Source organism: Drosophila elegans, unplaced genomic scaffold (assembly GCF_018152505.1).
Source record: "Drosophila elegans isolate 14027-0461.03 unplaced genomic scaffold, ASM1815250v1 contig_814, whole genome shotgun sequence".
In the NCBI taxonomy this organism is placed as follows: domain Eukaryota; kingdom Metazoa; phylum Arthropoda; class Insecta; order Diptera; family Drosophilidae; genus Drosophila; species Drosophila elegans.
The window spans coordinates 17,285,463-17,300,147 of NW_024546167.1; the positions used below are offsets into that span (position 1 = coordinate 17,285,463).

A 14,685-nucleotide genomic window follows, 5' to 3' on the forward strand; every position below is an offset into this window, starting at 1 on the left:
TAACTTTTACCTAGGAATTTCAGTTTTTAATACGCTTCTAAATCCTCCTTATCTATAAATTGAGACAAATAAAATTGACTTATTTTTATTGATTTGTACTACTTATTTAAAATAGTTTTATTACTCACTCTACAAGAAAATGTCAATTATAAGGTTTCGCGAAAAATATATATCAAATGTCAGTCCTTATCGCCTTCACTCGAACAGGGTCCACTCTCAATTCTTTTTTTATGTGCCAATCTTTCTGTTGATCCCGCACTTGTGGTTCGGCCATTTGATGGTTCTGTTCGTTACACGAACCCAGTTGGTTCAGAAATCGACTAATATATGCGAAAATCGCCGACTAGGCTATAACATATCACCTGGTAGCCAACGTGTTCGAGGGTATATTGCTTTTATTTAATAAATTTGTTTACTCGAACGCTATCAGTCAACCGATCATTCGGAGGTTGATCTATCAAGTTCACACAAAATGTGCTCTTTTAGATTAAAATGGAAAAATAACAAGCGGTAAAGTAATACAAGAGGAATTCGTGTTTCTCTTTTACTTCGCTATGTATGTATGTACATATATACTCTGATAGCTCTTGTAAGAATGTATGTATCGAAACCACACAAAAATTCAGATAACCGGGGTATCCCCCAGTCGAGCTTTAGCCCCACAGCCACACTCATGTGCTCAGCTATTTTCGTGCAAAGGCAAATACGAATACGAATACGAATACCTAGGCTATATAGTCTGTAATCTGAATAACACGGTCGACGACAGAACGACAGGCGGGTCGCTAATTAAAACCGGCGAACCTGTTCCGAGGCATCCGCGGTCTAGTAAACGTAAACACCTGTAATCGTGGGCCTTCGTTCGTTCATTCAGTTATCACATATTTGAGCAGCAGCGATGACTTTATGCCAAAACGCTGCCTGATAAGCCGATTTGCGTCTTCGTTATTGCGATGCGATGCGATGCGATGTGATGTGATGTGTGGTTTTTGGCCAGAAATCACTGGCTTTCTTCTTTCTTTCCGCCCGCCGAGCTCTTAGTATTCGTTCGAGTGGCTCGGCGTTCGTTCCCCCAAAGAATTGTGGGCCTTTCCGCGCATTGTTGCCATATGAATCGTTCGTTCTCATCGGCATGTGGGGTCTCTCTGGCTGAAAGACAGTGCCTCCGGGCCAGTGAACAATAGTATCTAGATTCCAGAGGACAGCCCCAGATATCGGAAGTTATTTCAAGGTTAAGCGATAGTTTGAAATGCAGAAGTCGCGATAAGAAAGGTTCTATAAGGCAGGCCAAACTGGAAAATCTGTTTGACCTTGGTCCAAAAAGGACCTTTCCAGGAACTCAAACATCTGCCTGCAGTATTTTCCTGAGTTTTTCAGACCCTGTCCTAACCCAAGTTTCCTGTTTACTTCGGATTTTTTTTTCGTACAGTCTATATTACATTATGTTATCCCTGACCTACCCTATGAATTTCTCCCAGTGCATTTACACGTTGCGTCACTTAGTTGCTGTAGCATAAAGGTGTGAACAAATCTCAATGCAAACAATCGATAGCCAGACGCTTAAACATGTGTATCTAAAACACACACATCAACTTGAATTCATGGCGATTAAGTTTTCACTTCTCTCTCAACTTACATGCGGGGTGCTAAATGATCTGTAATGAGGTAGTTAAGTTTTAATAGAAAATATACTCAAAGAATAGGTTGGAAATAATGTATCTGTGATTTTGTATCTTTATGCATTTTTTGAGAATTTCTTTGCACTGAACAAAATGGTAGAATAAATAAATGTTTCCTGACAACATTTAAATTGTCTATTGATATAAGAATAGATTAAAAAAGGAATATAACTTTGGTGGTTTATCTTAATGTATCTTTTTTTGTTTTCGCTAAAAAAATAATGGCTTAAAAAAAGTATTTTTATAATAGCTTATTAATGAAAACATTAAAAGTATGATTTTAATCAATAGTACTTATTTTCATTACTGTATTAACACTTTGGTCAACAGTTTAAATTAATTTTAGAAACCGAGTGGTGCCTTCTTGTATCTTTCAGATACAAACTAATGTGTAGCGCATAATAATAGCCATCATAGGCCGTCCCCTTTTAGCGCTTAGGTACACAATGTCGTTTGGTAGAACAACATGAACAGGTTTACGACTCGATTAGAGCGATTGTTAGACTGTTGCCAGATAGATGGTCGATTCGCTTGGCCGCTCGACTCGGGATCTCGGAACGTTGGAAGAGATCATTGTGTTAGACGGGTATTCTCGCGTCTTGTTTTCCCGGCATGTGCTAGTGCTAATGCTTCCACACGACGAGTGCCGGGCCACATGGACTCGACTTGATATTCTGCCCTCACCTGCTCACCTGTTTCACCTGCGTCAACGGGCGGCTTACACGCAATTATTAAAATGAATTTAAGCAGCCCCATTGTCTTCGATTTTCAATACCAGCTGACACAGGGGAGCGAGTGTGTTTTTATTTGTGGTGTCACTGTGAGTGGGTATGATGGGTATGGGTATGGGTCCTCTTTGGTGCTTTTAATTGCGCAGAACACCCGTGACGTCGTCGTATGAGGTGGAGTGGACATTCTTCCGGCGACGCTGTTGAAGGATGAGAGAAGACAGCCCAGTGCCACTGCAATGCTGCATCTGAAATGAAATGCCCCAAATAGGCTCCCTTCACCAGTGACCCTGTCCCACCCACAACAGACAGGCATCAGTGATGCCAATCTATCGGCTGCAGATATAATGCAAATCTTATTGTGTCAAAAACTTAGGGGTTCCACAAAGAGCTAAAATCTTTTCCATGCTAAGTCTAACTATAGGCTTTATTTTAAATGCTGATATAAAATCAACAATTTATTTCTCCCATTTTGCTCTATTCATTTCCACTTCCAAATATTATGAATTCGTCTGCGTTTAAGAGTTGACTTCCTCTTAAATAAATTGTATATCCTAGGTTGATCTTTGTATTTAAAATAAGGCAAAATACCTTTTTTTTTTTAAATTTTTGATTAATGTTTTTAAACCTGTAATTTCGGCTAAAAAAATTCTAAGTGAACAGCATTTGAGCTCATCCCCATGCTCAGATACCTTCGTTTGCCATCTGCGTCATGCATTTCGCTGCACTGAGCACTTGTGGGTAGGAAGTGAGTGGGTGGTGGTTCGGTGGGTTACCCATTCGGTGGTACTGGCAAATACTAACGGTGGTTGCTTGGACCGTCCGAGATGAGAAAAGATAGAGAATGGGCACCGGCACCCATGAATGAATCATTTGGGGATGGGGCAGAACCATCATGGCATCATAGACGAAATTCGTTTGCGTTGCACAGCCAAAATAAAACAACGGCCAGCTTTCATGATTGTGCGATTTGTCTTTGTTGGCCTGAGCAAAAATCATTTATTCAATAATTACATACATACTCACGCCAAAGGGGCGGCAAAAGTATTGCTAGATGTGTTGAGGTTTGTTAATTAGATAGAAAAAGCTTTGAATCAAACGGAATACTTATAAAAGTAAGGGGTTGGTTTAAATTTATGTTATTCAAGTTGCTAAAATATATCTAGTGCACTAGAACGCACACAATACTTGCAAAAAAATAATTTTATAAATGTAGTGCATTTCAAAAGTTTAAATTTACCCGCCCTCCAGGGGCGTAGGGTAATTATTTTCAGAAAGGTTTTTTTTATTAGGGAACGAAAACACCTTAAGTGTAATATACATTTAACATATATTATCTCAACATACATATATTTTAATTATTTTCAAATGTCTAACAAACTGAATAAATATTAAGTGTAATATCTAAATAAGCATTCAAATATCTAGTTCTGGGATAAACAGTGTTAAACATAATACAATTAAATCAGAAGGAATTAATTATTAAATAAATTTATGAATAAACCAACCCAAATTAAAAATAGTTTTATATGGGGAACCCCTTGAATCTTCCACACCCTTGTTATCAACACCTTTGCCATCGATACTTCACAACACTTTTCCAAATTCGTTAAGCAGCACTGATTGGGCGCCAAACACAGGGTTGCATTTGGCCAATATAGTTTTAGGCCAACTTTCCAGCAAGAATACACCCTGAATTGAAATGCGTCCCCCAAATTCGTAGAATCCAGATGGATGTCCTGCGCAGGATATACACAAACTGCCGGAAAGCTGCCTGCTACGGAGTGCCGCCCTGGAAAACAAGATGCAACCCTAGCGGCCCACCAATGACCTTGCGCTGACATTGCCGCACAGCAGTCAGCGGACGAAGAAGATTCGCGGATTACTCAGTGGAATCGCAGCTCGGAGCTTGCTAGCACACACCAGGAACATCCAGAAAATCCAGAAAAATCCCAAGATGGCCTTCAACAAACTGAGCATCGAGAACCTGGACTTGAGTGGCAAGCGGGTGTTGATGCGGTAACTGCAAATCATACCGTGGAAACGCAGTTGCATAAACTTTGGTATCCCTTTTTTCTACAGAGTGGACTTCAATGTGCCCATCAAGGAGGGCAAGATCACCAGCAACCAGCGAATTGTGGCTGCCCTGGATAGTGTGAAGTTGGCCCTGTCCAAGAAGGCCAAGTCCGTGGTGCTGATGTCCCACTTGGGTCGTCCCGATGGCAACAAGAATATCAAGTATACGCTGGCTCCGGTGGCCGCTGAGCTGAAGACCCTGCTCGGCCAGGATGTGACCTTCCTGAACGATTGTGTGGGCAACGAAGTGGAGGCTGCCTGCAAGGATCCCGCCCCGGGATCTGTGATTCTGCTGGAGAACGTCCGCTTCTACGTGGAGGAGGAGGGCAAGGGCTTGGACGCCGCCGGTGGCAAGGTGAAGGCCGATCCCGCCAAGGTCAAGGAGTTCCGCGCCAGCCTGGCCAAACTGGGTGATGTCTATGTCAACGATGCCTTTGGCACTGCCCATCGGGCACACAGTTCCATGATGGGCGATGGCTTCGAGCAGCGTGCTGCTGGTCTGCTGCTGAACAAGGAGTTGAAGTACTTCTCGCAGGCTTTGGACAAGCCACCAAATCCCTTCCTGGCCATTCTTGGTGGCGCTAAGGTCGCCGACAAGATCCAGCTGATCGAGAACCTGCTAGACAAGGTCAACGAAATGATCATTGGCGGCGGCATGGCCTTCACCTTCCTGAAGGTCCTCAACAACATGAAGATCGGCGGCTCGCTGTTCGATGAGGAGGGCTCCAAGATCGTCCAGAGTCTGGTGGAGAAGGCCAAGAAGAACAATGTCCAGCTGCATCTGCCAGTGGACTTTGTGTGCGGCGATAAGTTTGCCGAGAATGCCGCCGTAAGCGAGGCTACTGTGGAGTCTGGTATTCCCGATGGACACATGGGTCTGGATGTGGGTCCCAAGACCCGTGAGCTCTTTGCGGCGCCCATCGCCCGCTCCAAGCTGATTGTGTGGAACGGGTAGGTTTAGTTTTTACTAAATTTAAAGATATACCTTACACAAATTCTAAAAATATTTTCAGTCCTCCCGGCGTTTTTGAGTTCCCCAACTTCGCCAACGGCACCAAGTCCATCATGGATGGCGTGGTGGCCGCCACCAAGAACGGCACCGTCTCCATCATTGGCGGCGGTGACACTGCCTCTTGCTGCGCCAAGTGGAACACCGAGGCCCTCGTCTCGCACGTCTCCACTGGCGGCGGCGCTTCGCTGGAGCTCCTGGAGGGCAAGACACTGCCGGGCGTGGCCGCTCTGTCCAATGCCTAAATCCAAAAAAAAATATACAGATTATTTATGTTAATCGCATCGTTTATCTTGTAAGCACAAAGTTGAATCTATTTGTTGCGGAACCATATAATGCATACGAAATAAAGGAATTCTCTAGTTTATTTGCGTGCAAAGTTGCTGTCCATGGAGGAGGAAGTGCGCTGGATGTTGTTCAGATTGGCTCTGATGCGATCGCCAATGGAGTTGTGGTTGGCAATGGCCTTCTTCACCTCCTTGTTGATGAACTCCTTGTCGAAGTCACGTTCGCGGTTCTGGGCTTCCTCGCGAGCGTACGCTTCGCGATGTTTGCGCACCACCTGGCTGCGATCCGCCTCCCTCCATGTGGCATTGTCCATCATCTCACGCAGACGAGCTTCTCGATCTGCTTCGCTTAGCTTGGATTTGCCGGTGGGACGATTGGGAGCCGGACTACGCTCCCTTTCCTTTCGTTGCGGTGGCTTTTCTGGGCTCTTTCGGTGGGTTTCTCTTTTGGAACTCCGGCTTCGGCTGCGTTTGGATCTGGATGGCTCCTCGGGGCTTCTACTTCTGAGTCTCTCCTTCTTTTTGGAGCTTTCTTCTGGACGTCTGCGTTTATCATTTTTCTCCTCTGGACTCCTGCTCCTTCGTCTTTCTTTTCTAACCTCTGGACTTCTGCTCCTTCGTCTTTCCTTTCTGACCTCTGGACACCTGCTCCTTCGTCTTTCCTTTCTCTCTTCAGGACTCCGGCTCCTTCGTCTTTCTTTTCTAACCTCTGGACTTCTGCGTCTATTTCTCTGCTCTGGACTCCTGCTCTGTCGCTTTTTCCGGGAACTATCTTTCCTATCCTGGGGGCTTCTGCTCCTGCGCCTCTCCCGCTGTCCTCTTTCCTCTGGACTCCTGCTTCTCTTATTCCGTCTCCTCGACTCGAGCTCCCTGGATCTTTGTCTCCTAGGCTTTTCCTCCTCATCACTGCTCTGTTCACTGCTGTCACTACTCTTCCTCTTAGATTTCTTGCTCTCTTTCTTGGTGGCCATGTCCAATTGCTTGGATATGGTGCGATACTTGGCGTCCAGTAGTTTGTCCAACTTGAGCTCACCATTGCCGTGGTCTCCCTTCAGTTTGCTGACCTGACGGGCCAGTTTTCTGTCCAAATCATCGTCGCTATCGTTGCTTTCACTGCCACTGGCACTTTCCTCATCGCTGGAGCGCTTGTTTCGTTTCTTCTTTTTGGACTTCTTGGACTTTTTGCTCTTCTTGGCCTTCTTCTGCTCCTTGGAGGCCTTTAGATCCTGTTCGGTCTTGAGGATGCGATGGATTTCCTTCAGTTTGACGGGGTTCTCGAGTAGTTTGCGGCGGGATTCCATTTCACGTTGCTTGATGAGCATCAGGGGATCCTCGAGTGTCTTTCGTTGCATGTCCACCTGTTCGGTGGACTGCAGATTGCGATATGTACGGATGGAGAAGGGCACACAGTCGTGCTCGACATGATTGATGGACTGTTTGAGGCCCACTGTGCTCTGCTGCTCCTGCCGGTGCTCCTCGGCTTGCAGCGTCTCAAAGGACTTGTCGATCTTGCGGCCCAGGAGGTACTCCTCGCGGTTGATCAGCTCTGTGCTGTCTGAAATATGATTTATGTAAAGATATTTATCAGGATTTGAAGCTAGATGACTCACTTTTATACATCCATTCCAGCTTTGCCTCCCCGGCGGCGCCACTATTATTGGCCAGCACTCCGGAACTTTCGCCCAACCTTCGCAGCTCCTCCCTGTCCCGCTCCTCGTTGATCTCCTTGCGGAGATCCTGCAGCTTGCGCTCCTCCATCTTCGCCTGCTCCTCCGCCTTCCAAACGCGCTCCTGGTTTTTCATCGTGTGCGGATGCCATGATTTCTTCAAGTTCTGCGGGGGAATTCAATGTTTTTTTAATGCTTTACAATTGAGGAGCATTACTTACTAAATCTCCGCCACCCATTGTTGGGTTTTGTCTGCTTTTTTACTAAAAAATAAGCAAATTACAAACAATTTCAGTTGTTCCCTCCTTTTCTTGTGTTTTCATCAAAAACATATGTTCAACAACAGCGCTGCCAGATAGCTTAAAGGCTAGAGTTGCCAGACATAAATAGTTTGGTGACCAATTTTAAATATTTGTTTTCAGTTATGTCCATTTATTACTTAAAATACAACCAATTTGTTTAATTGCTATTTTTTTTGCTATATATTTGTGTCGAAACTAGATTTGTGTCGAAACTAGATAAAGTTGCTAGAACGAATGACTATTATTTTGCCCTGTTTAAAAATATATTTTGAAGTTATGCTAATTTTTTGTTATTAAAATACAAATATTTATATTTAAATTAATCTTATTTAACCTATATTTGTGTAAAAACTATGCTTTGCTTAGAACCTCAAACTTTTTGTAAGGAATCATTCAGTTAAAATATTTTATTAGATTGCAGTTGCTTAGTTGCTCTTTCCTTGCTATTAAAACATTTTTAACAATTGTTCTTTTATTATGTTTCGCTTGCAAAGTAATTTTTTTAAATTTATATTCGTTCCTAATCAATGTCTTGAAAATGAAATCAAAAAAACTTTATTTCTACGACAGTTCAGCAGCAAAGACGATTGCAATGGAAAGCATGTAAAGAAATTGAGTCTGAAAAATGTCGATGTGGCAGGAAAAAAAGTATTCATGAGGTAAAGATCCTTCACAATTTTGGTTTATATATTCAAGAATTTTATTTATAGGGTGGATTTTAACGTACCCATAAAAGATGGTAAAATCACTAACAACCAACGTATTGTTGCTGCCCTTCCAAGTATTAAATATGCTCTGGATAAAAAGTGCAAATCTCTGGTGAGTTACTGTTTATTATTTAAATGTATATAACCTTATAAAAAAATCTTTATTTTGCATTTAAAACTTTATAAGAAATTAAATTATACTTAAAGTAACATAAACAAGTTCAACATTTTCAAAATTCCTTTACAAATAAAATGATGAACTAATTATTTCAGTTTTAAAATATTTATAAGCTATGTAATTTTTCTTTAAAATATTTAGACTGAATTTTTTCTTTTGAAGAAGATAATTCCAATTTAATTTTTTAATTTTTGTTAATTTCAAAAACACATGTTATGACAGACATTTTCAAAGCAAAATTTTTTAAGTTTAAAAATATATAGTAATTATTTTGATATCAGGTCTTAGCCTCCCACTTGGGACGTCCTGATGGCAAAAAGGATAAGAAGTTTAGCCTGGAACCGGTGGCCAAGGAACTGGAGAAGGTGCTGGGCAAGCCGGTTTGCTTCCTGGACGACTGTGTGGGTGACCAGACCCTGGAAGCTCTGAAGGATCCGCCCGAGGGCAGTGTCCTGCTGCTCGAGAATCTACGCTTCTACGCCGAGGAGACGGGCAGCAGCAAGGACGAGAACAAGAAGAAGGTCAAGGCCGATCCGGAGAAGGTCAAGGAGTTCCGGGCGAAGTTGGCGCAGCTGGGCGAGATCTATGTGAACGATGCCTTCGGAACTGCCCATCGTCCGCACAGTTCCATGATGGGCGATGGCTTTAAGATACGGGCAGCTGGTTTCCTTTTGGACAAGGAACTGGAGTACTTTGCCAAGGTTCTCCACAATCCAGCAAAGCCCTTTTTGGCCATTTTAGGTGGGGCCAAGATCGCCGATAAAATTCCTCTGATCACGAATCTCCTGAACAACGTTTCCGTGATGATCATATCCGGTGGCATGGCCTTTACCTTCCTCAAAGTCCTTAACAACATGGAGATTGGGAAATCCCTATTCGACGAGAAGGGAGCCAAGATGATAAACGATATTATATGCAAGGCAAAGGAGAAGAATGTAAATATTCTATTACCGGTGGATTTTGTGGTGGCCAACAAGATAGACAAGAAGCCGGATAAAATAGAAACAGTGAATGCAAAGCAGGGGATACCAAAGGATATGTGGGGTCTGGATAATGGCGAGCTGTCCAGTTCGATGTTTGCCGGCGCCATTTGTGCATCCAAAACAATAGTGTGGAATGGTCCGCCAGGTTTGTTCGAGAACGAGCTATTTGCCCAGGGCACCAAGTCCATGTTGGAGGCAGTAATTGGAGCCACCAAAAGGGGAGCCATCACAATTGTGGGCGGAGGAGATACGGCCACGGCTTGCATGCAATTCGGAGGAGCCGACAAGGTCTCACACGTGTCCACTGGTGGAGGAGCTTCCCTAGAACTGTTGGAGGGCAAGGTCCTGCCAGGAGTGGCTGCTCTCTCAGATGCCTGAAAATACAGCTTTACAATCCTTACTCTAAATAACACATTCCTTATTTGGAATAACATATATATATAGCTACATCAACAATGTATCTTTCAATGTTCCATTAAACTTTAATTATAAATTCATTGTCTTTTTAAGCTGAAAAGTTGAAAATAACATAGGAAATCTAAATATTTAACATCCCTTAAGAAAACTTAAGAAAACAATACAAGTGATGCACAAAATTCAAAGTTAAGTTTTATTTTTTGGATAACATTGGATGGTTAAAACTTGATAAAAGAGCTGACTTCCGGCTTAAACAGATCTCGCATAGCATTTTCTAAATGTCTTTTCTTCATTCGCCCTAAATTTGCACTTAAATTAAAATTTAGCATATTTTTTTCTCGTAACGAAAGCGTTTGGAATAGTAACTGATAACCGCAATGAACTAAATAATTTGGAAATTCATTTAACATTTAAAATGGCTCACTTAAAACTGGAATAGTGGCACCAATATCCTTAACAAAACGTACGTTTTTGGCATGAGACATCCACACGAGAACTGTTTTCGACCCAACTCCAAAGGGGTAATACAAAATGAATAACATTTGATTAGTCGAAACTGATTAGTTCCGCTGTGGCTGGCTCTTCAGCTTTAATGGGCGCAGGTCCTGGTTCGTTCTGAGGTGGAGCAGGTGCAGCAGCCACCGCTTGGACTTGGCTGGCCACGATTTCGGTGACAGGAGGTGCCTGCGCAGCTGGAGGCGCCTGGTTGGCCAATGGCGGATGGGTTTGCACAATCTGCTGCTGCTGCAGCATCACGTGAGCCATTTGCGGTTGAGGTTGCTGCTGAACTGCGATTTGCTGTGGCTGCTGTCCAGGAATTTGCTGTGGCTGCTGTCCAGGAATTTGTTGTGGCTGCTGACCAGGAATTTGCTGTGGCTGCTGACCAGGAATTGGATGAGCCTGCTGTTGAAATGGAATTTGTGGGGGCTGCTGTGCCATTGCTGGATTGTTGGCGAACTGATTGTCGGGCATGGGCGGCATCATCTGTGGATTTCCAGGCGGCGCTGGCTGCTGCATCAATCCGCCAGGCTGCTGCTGAAGATTCGGTGGCATTGGCTGTTGCATCGACGGATTGTACATGCCCGGCGGAATGGCCTGAAACTGGCCATGTCCGTTGGGAGCCGGATAGCCGGGCACTCCGGCAGCATATGGATTATAAACATTGTTCAGCTGATGCGAAGGGGAACCATGTTGCGGCAACGCAGACGGTGGCATGTAGGGGAATGGTGGAGCCGACTGACCCATCAAATACTGCGCCTTCTGCTGCTCCTGGCGCAGCTGCATCTCGCGCTCCTGCTCCTGGATGCGCTGCAGGGCCAACTGGCGTTGGTACTGCAAATACTCTTGCTTCTTCTTGCGCATTATGTCCAGTTTCTGGGCCATCTGCATCTGCCTCTGGCGCTCCTGCTCCTCGGCAATGCGGCGCAACTTCTCCACATGCTCCTGCCGCAGTTGATCCAGCGCAGCCCTCGAATCCTTGATCTGGGTGAGCTTATCCTGCAGCTGCTCGTACCACATGCGCTTGTCGTCCATCTCCTTGATGTAGGACAACTGCTGCGAGTGCAACGAAGTCAGGGTCATGAACAGGGTCTGCACTGAGGAATCGTTGGAGATGCTGCGACCACGACTCGAATTGGACTTCATGCGGTTCACAAAGATCTCCACCTGAGTGCGCATATTGGCGGCAAACTCATCGATCTGCACCTCATCCGCACTCTTCGGCTGCAGCGGCATAATCTGCTGCGGCTGCGGTGTCGGTGGCATGGGACTCGGCGCCGAGGGACTGGCCATCGAGGAGGACTCGCTAATCTTGCGCTGCTCCCAGTAGCTGCGGTTCAAGTACTTGGCCAGCTCCGGATTGTTGGCCTCCTCCGGTGGCTGCTGCTGCTGTGCGTACTCCTTGCTGGGCTCGGGTGGAGCTTCGGGACTGGGAGATCGCTGCTGCAGGCGATAGGAAGTCGCTGCTGCTGCTGACTGGGATTGCTGCTTGGGCTTCTGCTGCTCCGCCTCCGATTGACTGAGTGCCAGGGCCAGTTGCAGCTCCTCCTCCTCCTTGAGTTCCTGCTCGGTCTTGCGGGCTGGTGTCTGGAATTTGAATTTGAATTAAAGTATTTATTTTAATTAATTGTAAATTTCAAGAGTATAAGGGGTTGTTTTCCATTTATTTTTTATTAAAGTTTTAGATAATAAATATATTAAATAGTTGACAAAAACACACAATGAACTAAAGGTTTAAAATCATATTAAAGATGATCGATTTCTTTTAGATAGTCATATTTCTATAAGTTCACTAAAGCAATTATGAATCTCTAAATAAAAGCAAGATTATGTTGGTATTTAAACAAATAATATAACTATATAGAGTGAATATCTTTCTTATTTCTGCTTTAGATAACAAATATATATAATAAATAACTGACAAACACAACCAAGCAAATAAAAGTTTAAAATCATACTAAAATTCCCTTGCCTATGCGAGTGGATGGGGTAAAGCTTGTTTATTTTCTTTCTTTTTCATAGATAAGGAATAAGTATATTTAATTTCGCACAAACACAACCTACCCTCTAGAGATTTTAAATCGTACTGAAAATGACTGATCGAAAATTTATCGTTGCTTACTTTTAGTAGCTCAAAACAAATGTTTTGCTATCTCCCATCATGACGGCCATACAAATGGGCTTTTTGGTGACTCACCTGAACCTGCTGAGCCAAAGTGCTGTTCAGATACTCCGCCGGTAGTTCGCTGTCCGCCGGACGCGTTCCGGACTTAGCGCCACCGCTGCCGCTTGTTGGACGCTGGAGGGCAGCAAAGCATCCATCGCATACACGCACCTCCTTCTCGATTCCGTACTTGGGCAGCGGACACTGCTTGGCGGTGCACTGGCCACAGAAGACCTGGCCGCAGTTCCGGCAGTGGTGCTTCCGGTTGGTGAAGGTGAACTCCACCCGACAGCGATGGCACACCCTTCCGTCTGCCCAATTGGGAGCCGTGTCCGCCGTGAACATAGCATCCGCCTCGCGAAGCTCGGGAAAAGTGTGCCCCTTGGCCTTTAGGATGGTCATGGTGTCCTGTAAAACAAGGAAATTGTATTAATGGTAACGCATTTAATGGGGTGTGTCTACTAGGGACTCCTCTTCCAAGCTTAGTTCTTCCTCGGAGCTCATTTCGTTTTAAACGTTGAAACTAAACTGGCTCTTGTCCACACCAAACAGTTGTTGTCCACTAATTAAGTTAATGGCTAAAGACAGGGCCGGATTTTAGTACTAGGGGTGACATGGGAAAAGGGAACTTATTATTTTATTTGTGTTTTACCTTTTGGATAACTAAACTTTTTTTTGTAAAAATTTTTAATTGCTAACAACACAATATTTAAAAATAAGAAGAATCGTTTTAAACTAAAGTTTATATTATATATTATTGGCTAGTAAGCTTCTCAACAATAGACATTTAAAAAAAATACATTTCTGTCTAACATTGTAATTTAAAAGTTAAGATCTCAACATTTTTTTTAACTGAAGCTTATATGGGAAATGGATTCTGGTCATCGAGAAAAATTCTAAGGACTAAAAACTATAACTGGAATCTTTACATATTTCAGTGCCATTCTAGCATGTTTGGGTAACTATTATTAAATTAAGATTGGCTTTTTAGTATACTGTTATATCATAATAGATTATGGGATTTCTGTAAGTCCTCCATACCTTGATGGCCTGGTATTTGTCCGAGGAGCGGAAGGCGTTGGCCCATGTCTGCACCAGTTCCAGCATCTTCTGGCGGACGTTCTCGTGGGGCGTGGTCTCCAGGAAGCTGCTGAACATCTCGCAATTCTCCTTGGTGAAGACCTCCTCGTGAACGGGTGCTCCACAGTTCTTTACGATGCTCTCGAGGACCAGAAGGGAATAGCAGGACGAGTGCGGATTTGGTGAGTTCATCTTCTTTTTGATGGCAGCAAAGGCGTTCTTAGGACTGCAAATGTTAAACAATTAACAACTTTTAACCCGAAATAACCCAAAAAACTTACGTGACATCTTTCTGATTGATCTCATCGCAGATGAGCAGAATGGAGGGCCAGTCGGGCTCCAATCGCAAATGGCTGGTGGCATTTTCTGCAATTAGAAAGTGCGTAATTATTAGTCTTTGTGCATTTATCACACTCTTAAGTTGCTTGAAGGGTCAATTGCCTTTTATTGTTACTTTTTGGATGTTTTTTTTGTTGGCTTCCCGATGAGTCACTTTAACTGGACAAACTTTACAGTGGTTCACCGTCTTTCCTGCTTATTCTTACCTAAGTTTTTGTCAAAACTTGATCGAAACATGTTCTTTGTGCTTTTTCGCTGCTTCTCGTCGTTGTTTTTCTATTAATATTGTACTAAAATTAATATTATTGTTTTGCAAGTGCGAAGAAATTTTTCTGCAATAGCCGGACGTTGCCACATCAATAAAATGTCACTCTCTTATAATGTTGCCAGATGGCGGTAGAAGCTACAGCGCAAATAGGAGTAAGTAGAAATCCCTAGTGCGTTTTAAAAATTTTAACGGTTTCTTAAACGATATTTTATAAGGTTTTACTAAGTTATATTAAAAATAAATTAAATAAAGACCAAAAGCGGAAACAAATATCGGGAGATAATAAAGGCTTAGTAGTTTAAA

At 43.5% G+C, this 14,685-nt stretch overlaps 4 protein-coding genes across 4 annotated transcripts; 2 read left to right on the top strand and 2 right to left on the bottom strand.

The window, feature by feature from the left end:
- Positions 1–4,236: 4,236 nt before the first annotated feature.
- LOC108148005 (phosphoglycerate kinase) lies at positions 4,237–5,859 on the top strand. Its single transcript, XM_017274833.2, has 3 exons — positions 4,237–4,426; positions 4,490–5,434; positions 5,497–5,859. The coding sequence occupies exons 1-3, from the start codon at positions 4,365–4,367 to the stop codon at positions 5,735–5,737; spliced, it is 1,248 nt and encodes a 415-aa protein (XP_017130322.1). The 5' UTR covers positions 4,237–4,364; the 3' UTR covers positions 5,738–5,859.
- Positions 5,762–7,779, bottom strand: LOC108148004 (pre-mRNA-splicing factor CWC25 homolog). The gene is made up of 3 exons (XM_017274832.2): positions 7,668–7,779; positions 7,390–7,612; positions 5,762–7,334 (listed from the first exon to the last, which is right to left on the bottom strand). The coding sequence occupies exons 1-3, from the start codon at positions 7,683–7,685 to the stop codon at positions 5,857–5,859; spliced, it is 1,719 nt and encodes a 572-aa protein (XP_017130321.1). The 5' UTR covers positions 7,686–7,779; the 3' UTR covers positions 5,762–5,856.
- Positions 7,780–8,146: 367 nt separating this feature from the next.
- Positions 8,147–10,109, top strand: LOC108147822 (phosphoglycerate kinase). Its single transcript, XM_017274575.2, has 3 exons — positions 8,147–8,407; positions 8,459–8,567; positions 8,915–10,109. Exons 1-3 carry the CDS (start codon positions 8,226–8,228, stop codon positions 9,992–9,994), a joined length of 1,371 nt encoding a protein of 456 aa, XP_017130064.1. The 5' UTR covers positions 8,147–8,225; the 3' UTR covers positions 9,995–10,109.
- Positions 10,110–10,200: 91 nt separating this feature from the next.
- LOC108148028 (hepatocyte growth factor-regulated tyrosine kinase substrate) lies at positions 10,201–14,481 on the bottom strand. Its single transcript, XM_017274867.2, has 5 exons — positions 14,321–14,481; positions 14,057–14,141; positions 13,737–14,001; positions 12,729–13,103; positions 10,201–12,118 (listed from the first exon to the last, which is right to left on the bottom strand). Exons 1-5 carry the CDS (start codon positions 14,349–14,351, stop codon positions 10,580–10,582), a joined length of 2,295 nt encoding a protein of 764 aa, XP_017130356.1. The 5' UTR covers positions 14,352–14,481; the 3' UTR covers positions 10,201–10,579.
- Between the last annotated feature and the right edge of the window lie 204 nt (positions 14,482–14,685).

Excerpts from the sequence above, each read along its gene's own strand:
- LOC108148005 (XM_017274833.2), top strand. The coding sequence starts at position 4,365 with ATGGCCTTCAACAAACTGAGCATCGAGAACCTGGACTTGAGTGGCAAG. Across the intron at positions 4,427-4,489 it reads GGCAAGCGGGTGTTGATGCG|AGTGGACTTCAATGTGCCCA; the intron begins GTAACTGCAAAT and ends TTTTTTCTACAG. Across the intron at positions 5,435-5,496 it reads AAGCTGATTGTGTGGAACGG|TCCTCCCGGCGTTTTTGAGT; the intron begins GTAGGTTTAGTT and ends AAATATTTTCAG.
- LOC108148004 (XM_017274832.2), bottom strand. Across the intron at positions 7,335-7,389 it reads GCTGGAATGGATGTATAAAA|ACAGCACAGAGCTGATCAAC; the intron begins GTGAGTCATCTA and ends ATCATATTTCAG.
- LOC108147822 (XM_017274575.2), top strand. The coding sequence starts at position 8,226 with ATGTTTCGCTTGCAAAGTAATTTTTTTAAATTTATATTCGTTCCTAAT. Across the intron at positions 8,408-8,458 it reads GGAAAAAAAGTATTCATGAG|GGTGGATTTTAACGTACCCA; the intron begins GTAAAGATCCTT and ends TTTTATTTATAG. Across the intron at positions 8,568-8,914 it reads ATAAAAAGTGCAAATCTCTG|GTCTTAGCCTCCCACTTGGG; the intron begins GTGAGTTACTGT and ends TTTTGATATCAG.
- LOC108148028 (XM_017274867.2), bottom strand. The coding sequence starts at position 14,351 with ATGTTTCGATCAAGTTTTGACAAAAACTTAG. Across the intron at positions 14,142-14,320 it reads AAGTTTTGACAAAAACTTAG|AAAATGCCACCAGCCATTTG; the intron begins GTAAGAATAAGC and ends TTCTAATTGCAG. Across the intron at positions 13,104-13,736 it reads ACAAATACCAGGCCATCAAG|GACACCATGACCATCCTAAA; the intron begins GTATGGAGGACT and ends CTTGTTTTACAG.